Raw genomic sequence first — 9,126 nt, 5'->3', positions numbered from 1 at the left:
GAAAAATGATGCTTCTTCTAACAGTGAGCAGGTGTTGGTGTTTCCTCTCAACAATCCCATTTTGTTGAGGCGTTTCAACACAAGATGTTTGGTGGTAAATCCCTTGACTGGCCTAGAATTGGTTGAGGATAAATTCCTTACCGTTATCACTCCTTATGGACCTAACTTTTGTATTGAACTGATTGTTAATGAGGGTGACAAAAGATTTAATAAGTTGGCCTGTTTCACCCTTGTTTTTCATGAAGAAAACCCAAGTGAATCTAGATTTGTCATCAACAATGGTAAGGAAGTATTTATGCCCAAAGGTAGATGGTATAGATAAGGGGCCCCAAATGTCCATATGGATTAAATCAAAGTTATTTTTAGATTTTGAAAAACTGTTGGGGTAAGGTAATCTTTTTTGTTTTGCCAAATAGCATGTTTCACAGGGGACATCAGTTTTATTGCATCTTATGCTAGGAAAGATAGTTTGCATATGTATCAATTTAGAATGAGACAAATGGCCTAGCCTATTATGCCAAAGATTATTATCATTATAGCTAGAAAAGGAATTTGTTACTCTAGTCTTGGAATTAAGTCTGCTTGGTTGGATCATTGCATATAGTCCTGCCATGAACTTAGCTGCACCAATCGTCCTCGAGGATGGCAGATCCTGTATGCAACAATCAATAGAAGAGAAGGTTAATTTGCAGGGTAAAGAATTGGTAAGTTTTGAAATAGATATGAGGTTGAAATTAAAACTAGGTATATATAACACATCAGTGAGGTAAAGAATGGGTGAAAACACCACTGTCCCTAAATAGAATGCAGTTAAGCTACTTCCATTTGGCAGCTTAATAGGTATAGGCCTTATTCTGGTGAAGGTTTGAAATTGAGACAGTGAGAAGCATACATGATCTGTGGCTCCTGAGTCAAGGATCCAAAAATCATTTCTCCCAATAAAAGGTTCAATACAGTTAGTACTTTGTGCAGCTGAGTTCTTTTCATCTGGATCCTTGTATGCAGTTACAATTTGATTTGCACTGTGAGTTTGTTGTTGCACAGAATTCTCTAAGAAGGACATAAAAGCTTTGTGTTGTGCTGGTGTGATGATTAGGTTGGACTCTGCTTGTTGTCCTTGGTTGACAGGGTCCAAATTCTTTTCACTTGGAAAACCATTATTACCAGATCCTAGCATAGTGTAGCTATTGATATTCCCTGAATTATTTGGGTGCATAGGAGGGAAACTGTGTTTTTTATAACATACATCTATTGTATGTCCTGTTCTATTGCAGTAAGTGCAAATCTTGGAGCCTCTTCCCCCTAAATTTCTTCCAAAATTTTGAAACCTTCCAGATCTTTGTGACCTACTCATGGACTGTCCTATATATGATCTCCCTCTTCCCCTTGATCTATTATCACTTGAGTTGTTATGTCCCTCATTGTAAATGTTGGCAAGAAGGCCAGGTTCATCAACCTGAATTTCATTCTGCCTTTCTTGTTGTAACAGCATAGAGAAGACTCTATTAATGGTTGGTAGTGGATCCATTAGCATAATTTGAGATCTTACTATTGAATATTGTTCATTTAACCCATTCAAGAAGCAGATCACATAGTCATTTTCTCTATATGTTTTGACAATGGTGATTAAAGGACAAGAACATCTTACCTCACATATGCAATTGGGGATAGGACGAAAGTTGTCTAATTGTTGCCACAAACCTTTTATTTGTGTGTAATAAGCATCAATTGAGAGGCTTCCTTGTCTTACAGTGTAAATCTCACGAAGGAGTTGTAATATTCTGAACATGTCGCCTTGGTGGTACCTTTCTCGAAGATCTTTCCAGATTTCAAACGCGGTTTCCATCCAAAGAATGCTGGGAAGAATACTTGGATCAATTGATTTGTTCAGCCATGAGACGACTAAATTGTTGCATCTACTCCATAGGGAAGAAAGGGGATCATGAAGAGGCGGCTTAGGTAAGGAGCCATTTATGAATTCAACTTTGTTCTTTGTGTCAAGGGCCATTGTCATGGCTCTGGCCCATGAGTGATAATTCCTCCCGTCAAGTATGGGTGAAACAAGGACAGCACCTGGATTTTTGTTTGGATGGAGGAAGTAGGGACTCCCTGGATCTTGAATAGGATTTTGTGTGATTATCTGTCCGGCCATGTTTTGATCTTGAAGAAATCTGGTAGGAAGTAGGCAATGGTTTTAGAGAGTGGAGGAGCGGAAGCGTATCAGAGTCACCTTAAAGGTGCTCTGATACCATGTTGAAATTGCAACCTTCCATGGTTTTAACAAACAGAAAACAACACTTGGAAGAAGGAGAAGAAAAACTTGCTCAGAAGAAGAAAAGAAATGAATGCTACTCCAACTAATTTTATTGAATGATATATGCTTCAAGATGAAGCTAATGAATGAATACAACAAGCTATTTTTATGAAAAAGAAACAAACTAACTATAAATGGAAAAACAGAAAAAAACAGATTTAACTAACAACTACTAAAAGAAGAAGCTAGTTATTGGATTCAGGATTATCATGCTTGTTTGGGCTAGAAGTATGGGCTTTTCCTTTTGTTTGAGGATCATACTTCAACATCTAACCTTCTCATCGATTTTATGTTTTCTTCATATCATCCCTAACAATAGAGAATGAAGGATTGAAAAGGAAAATAAAACTTTGAAAACTTGAACACATCATTTCATAAAATATATTCGATACTTAACTCTTTAAAAAAAAATTAATATTTAATTTGTAACTTTTTGTCCTCATTCCATGTTAGATACAACAACAAATAAACTTTAGTCCTACTAATTAAGTTCAACTATATAAATTGAATAACAACATAATACTTTATTTATTTTAATTTATTAAAGATAATAAATACAAAAATATAGTTAACTAATCAAACTATAAGTCTCCTTTTGATATGATTTGCACGTGCAACATTTATTAATGGTAATATAATGCAATTAAACTAGAATGGTAATGTTGGAATTGTATGAGGAGTGTAGAAGCATAAGAGTTCAAGTTAAAACTTTAATGTAATAGTTTCATATGGTTTTTCAACTTATAAACTATTTTACTCATTCTTTCACATCCAATGTAAGATTTTACACTTGAATATACTCAACAATTTCTCTCAAGTGTGTATCACACACTTATCGACTCACTTTCCCTTTATTCCATCATATCTTAACCGATCCATCAACTCTAATATCATTGTTGGACCTGTCCGCAACCGAGGAGCCTTCAACAACTATGATTCCGATTGTTATCGAACATTGAAAGAATGAAGAGTTACATGTGAGAAATCATGTCTTGAACTAAAACCTTAAGACAATGAATCCATAAGTATTTTCTACTTATAAACTATCTCATCATCCTCTCACATCTAATGCAGGACTTCACACTTTACTATACTCAATAAATTAAATAAAACCGAAGTTTACTTAAAGCAAATAAACTTATTAGCACATCAAATTAAAGAATATTAAATTTTGTAGAAATTTTTTTATTGAAAAATAGAAATTTATTTATGTTTTTGTAACATTAAGTGAACCATTTTTCTAATAAAATTTATCTTATTCTTGAATCTTAAACTATAAATTGGTTAGCATTTCCTTTAATTAAATTGTTGTAACTAGATCCAAATCCAGAAGCAACTTACAGGTAATTACAACTAAATGGTAGTAACAAATAGCTGAGATGGGTATGTCCCATGAATTCAACTCCACGTGGTACACATATTAAACATTTTCTTTATAATATTAATGCATATACTATTAATTAAATTTCCATTATAAACATTTGTGGTATAAAATTTCATTAGATCCTTAAATATGTTTGATATTTGAGAACACACTTTCTAGTGCAAAAAATGGAAAGAAAAAAATTTGGAGGATGATCTACTATATATTTGTTGTGGCATTATAATTTGGGTCCAAATCTGCTGTCTCACTTCTTTGTGCCACTTTATGTGTTAAGAGATATGATTGACCAATTTTTTTAATAATATAATTTTAACTTAAATAATTTTTTTCAACCAATCAGAGATGACGATACATAAAGTAATACAAGAAATAGAACATTAGATTTGCTCCCGTATAATTTAGATTTGATTTCAATTCTGAAATGAACTCTCACATTGATTTCCTAATTAAGAATTTGATAGTAAGGTCACATGATACTATAATGCAGCTTTGTCTATTAATTAGTACCATTTCCTTTTTTTTTTCATTTTGAAAAAGAAAGTTATTCTAATAATTTCGAGTCTTACCCATACAAGGGTTTAATGAATAGAATGGAGAAGATTGTGGGTTAGAGTTTCACTTATATAAATGTTTCAGAAATAAAATGAATGAGGTTGTGAATTCGAGTCTCACCCATAACAAAATTAAAAAAAAAGAGTTATAATGTAGTTTGATGGTTAGAAAGAAGAAGTAGAGTAAAAGAACTTTATAGTTTGAGTCTCACCCAATATAAATATTAACATACTAACATTTATCGATAAAAAAAAATCGTTCAAGATATTCCTACTTTATAGAAAATATGATTATGAAGAGGAAATCATATTTAGGAGCATCATGGGATAGAGGCTATGAGATAGGTCAATAATATTGAATAGGTTGTAGATTCAATGACTAGGGGGAAGTATTTGGATTTAGTGAGCTTCTTTCATTTAGTTATTTAGAATTGACTTAGTTTAATTTTATTTGGAAATTATATTTATTTTCTATGTAGTTATTACGTTTGCCACGACTTTTACTTATGTAATAAATTGTTTAGATACACTTATGTTTAAGTTTCACCAATATTTACCACATTAAACTTTTATATAATGTTAGAGATTTCATTATTTATGACATGTCCGGTCACTATCTCCATACCAAAGCTCGGAAAATTCACAACTTTAATTAGTCAACTTCCTTTGTCGTGTCATCTTCATGTTAGTATTCATTCATTTCTCTCAACCTCAAAATTTCAACTTACATGTAACAATCATTCGAATAAACATACATCGATATGACTAATACAATAATTCACTTTCTTCCAATATATAATTGGATCTCTTTTCATGGATGATCATTTCGGTGGTGTATGTTTCTTTCATTGATGAATTTATCAGAAGTGACTTATTTCTCATGAATGAATATTTTAATGGTAATTATACCATTGTGCTCACTTCCTACTAACATTCATTCGATGGTGTCTTTTATCTTATCGGCGAATTATGTTTGTAATAACTTCTTTTCTCATCAACGACCACTCTGATAATAAGCATAATAGTGGTTTCTTTTCAAATCTATCATCATTTTTGATAATGTCTTTTTTCTCCTATTAATAATTATATTTTCAACGATTTCATTTTTTCATTGATGATAATGTCAATCAATAAATGCTGATTATGTCAATGACTCAAGTGAGAACATGTATGGTTAAGAACTATGGAAAAAGTTATCATGAAAACTCTGATTTTATTTTTATAGGAAGTGATTCAAGTGAAATCTGTTCTCATATAAAAACTATGAAAACAATAAATTTTGATCCTACAACCATACATGGATGGTTAAGATTTAAAGTTATTTATTAGTCACATAATCACTTCTTTTAATCTTCACAATTCAAATAGTATCCAATTCTAATTTTCACAATAACAAATGTTTTCACATGACTCACTTGTATATATATATATATACTCATGTGAGAACAATGCGCTATTGTGAGAAATGAGAATACTTAATATGGACCATTAGATCTTGATTGAATGGTTAATATATCTTTTATTTAAAGTGAGATTCCACTTTTACCCTTAAAATTCAAAAGAAATAAATTACTTCATTCTCCATTAATGGAGAAGAGTCTCTCACAATTTGTTATGGGATATAATGAACTTTTAATTGATTCATTTGATTCAGCAAAAGCTGATGATTACACACTACCAATGTAGTATTTAACAAAGCTAAAAAAGGAAAGAGCCAAAAAACAGAAAACAGAAAAAGCCTACAAATAAGGAAATATTGTTACAAAAAGAATGAGTAGGAAAGAGAACTTTAGGCAATAATTCTAATACCCTCCCTCAAGCTGGGAAGTGTATGTTTAATATGCCCAGTTTGCCAAGCAGATATCTAAAGGTTGCAACATCAAGGGCTTTAGTGAATAGATTAGCAGGTTGTTCAGAAGTAGAAATGGGAAGCAGATGAAATAAACCAGCTTGCAAACGCTCTCTAACAACATGACAATCAATGTCAATATGCTTGGTACGTTCATGAAACATGGAATTTTCAGCAATGAAGCGAGCTGAGTTGTTGTCACAATAAAGGGCAGCAGGTTTGTTGAATTGAATTGGAAAGCTATCAAGCAAGTAAGTTAACCATTGTAATTCACAAGTGGCTGCAGCAAGTGCTCGATACTCTGCTTCACATGAAGATCTAGCAACTGTTGTTTGCTTCTTGGAACGCCATGAGACAAGGGACTTTCCAAGAAAGATGCAATATCCAGAGATTGAACGCCTTGTATCAATGCAGTTTTCCCAATCTGAGTCACTAAATCCTTTCAATTAAAGATCAGAATTTGCAGGATAGAAAATGCCCTGTCCAGGTGCTGCCTTTAGGTATCTAAGAATTCTTGTTAGAGCTTGATGATGAGCATTGGTTGGAGCATTCATGAACTGGCTCAACTGTTGGACAGAAAAGCTTATGTCTGGTCTTGTGTTGGTAAGGTAAAGCAACCTTCCAACTAATCTTCTGAATGCAGCAGGATTAGAATAAGAAGAAGATGAATCATGTGATAATGAAGTTCCTTTAGGAATTGGAGTGGATGAGGTTTTGAAGCCAAAAAACCAGTGTCATTCAATATATCCAATGCATATTTCCTTCGGCTCAGTGTGATTCCCTTGCTAGATCTTGCAACCTCAATGCCAAGGAAATATTTCAATGAGCCAAGATCCTTAATCCTGAATAAGGTGTGGAGTTTTTGTTTAACATTGCCAATTTCAGTAGGATCATTGCCTCCTAGGATTAGATCATCAACATATATGAGTATCACAGTAAAATTGCAAGATTGCTTCTTGGTGAAGAGTGAGTGATCATATGCAGATTGAGTGTATCCCATATGTTTCAAGGTAGTGGAAAGTTTTTGATACCATTCCCTACTTGCTTGTTTTAATCCAAAAAGAGATTTGCGAAGTTTGCAAACTTGGTTGAGTTTGGAACCAATTACACCTTGAGGAATCATCATATAGACATCCTCTTTTAACTCACCATGCAAAAAGGCATTGTTCACATCCAATTGATTTAGCATCCAATTCTCAGAAGCAACAATTGCTAGAACAAGCCTAACTGTTGTTAGTTTGATTACTGGTGCAAAAGTGTCAAAGAAATCCACTCCTTCCTTTTGATCATATCCTTTAGCAACAAGTCTTGCTTTTAATCTTTCAACAGATCCATCTGATCTGTATTTAATTCTGTATACCCATTTTGAGCCAATTAGTGTTTTGTCAGTTGGTAGCTCAACAATATCCCAAGTTTGATTAGTTTCCAATGCAGTTAGCTCAGCTTGCATAGCTTCAATCCATTCTGGATAATTGATTGCTTGTGCATATGACTTTGGTTCAATGTGTGTTGAGATGGACAGAATATGAGAGAGATGGTTTGGAGAAATAGAGGAGTAGGATAAGACAGAAGAGAGTGGATGATTAATGTGTGGAGAGTATGTTTCTGTTTGTTTAAGAAAATTGCAATGAAAGTCATGCATATATGATGGTGGATGAGAAATTCTGGTAGATCTTCTTATTGTTTGAGGTTGTGTAGGTGAAGTAGGTGTTGGTTGGAATTTGTAGGTTCAGTATGTTGTGGTGATTCAGGATCAGTGTGTATATGTTGTGAATGAGAAGATTGAGGTAGTGTGTGAAGTATGTCAAAAGAAGTGTCAAGAAAGGGAAAATCAGATGTAGGAGTTGAAGAAGATTCATTAAGTATTGGAGGAGCATCAATATGATAAGGAAATTGATCCTCATAAAATTTGACATTTCTAGAGATGAAGATTTCTCTAGATTTCAAGTCAAAAAGCGCATATCCTTTTACACCAGTCCTGAAACCCAACATGATGCATTTTCTGGCCCTTGCATCCAATTTGGTGCGATGACAAACCAATGTGGATGGAAAACTCAAACAACCAAACACCTTGATCTTCTGTAAATTAGGCTTTGATTCATAGAGCATTTCATATGGTGATTTTTGCTGCAGAGTTTATGTTGGGATTCTGTTTATGATGAATGCTGCATGTTGAACAACAAATGACCAAAAATTATTTGGAAGATGTGCATGGAAAAGCATTGATCTGGTTACATTAAGGAGATGCCTATGCTTTCTTTCAACAACTGAGTTTTGCTGTGGAGTCTCAACACAAGAAGTTTGATGAATAATTCCCAAAGTATCAAAGAATGTAGGCATTTTAAACTCAATTCCATTGTCAGTTCGGATTACTTTAACCATTTTGCAGAATTGTGTTTGAACATAAGTGACAAAATTCTGCATCAATAACCTTGCCTCTGATTTATTTTTCATAAGATACAACCAAGTATGTTTGCTGTAACCATCAACAACAGTTAAAAAATATTTAAAACCATTGGTGGAAGATGTGGATAAGGGGCCCCAAATGTCCATATGTATTAGATCAAATGGTGCTAAACTTCTTGTTTGACTAAAATGAAATGGCAGTTTTGCTTGTTTTGCCAAGTGACAGAATTCACAGATTTTCTTAGCATCAAAATACACATAAGAGAAATCCTAACAAATATGTTGTAATACATCAACAGAAGGATGTCCTAATATGTAATGCCACAAATCAAAACCAGAATGCCTATAAACTGAATTAACCAAAATATGTTTCTCCAATGTTGGATGTGATGGTGTGTCAAGGATGTACAAGTTCCTTATGACTTTAGCATGTCTAATCATCTTCAAGGTATTGGTATCCTGAATCATATCAGATGCAAGTTTATGGATTGATATCAGGTTGAATTTGAATTCCGGAACAAACAAGACTTTGTGCAATAGAAAATGTTTAGAAAACTTGATAATGCCTGAATAATTAGCTGAAACAATAGATCCATTTGGAAATTTAATAGTGACAGGTTTG

General features: G+C 33.3%; 1 protein-coding gene across 1 annotated transcript; it reads right to left on the bottom strand.

Moving 5' to 3' along the window:
* Window positions 592-2,152, bottom strand: LOC109330932. Its single transcript, XM_019565219.1, has 2 exons — window positions 756-2,152; window positions 592-652 (listed from the first exon to the last, which is right to left on the bottom strand). Exons 1-2 carry the CDS (start codon window positions 2,150-2,152, stop codon window positions 592-594), a joined length of 1,458 nt encoding a protein of 485 aa, XP_019420764.1.

Source organism: Lupinus angustifolius, chromosome LG01 (assembly GCF_001865875.1).
Source record: "Lupinus angustifolius cultivar Tanjil chromosome LG01, LupAngTanjil_v1.0, whole genome shotgun sequence".
NCBI lineage: Eukaryota > Viridiplantae > Streptophyta > Magnoliopsida > Fabales > Fabaceae > Lupinus > Lupinus angustifolius.
This window is presented reverse-complemented; position numbering and strand designations above follow the sequence as displayed.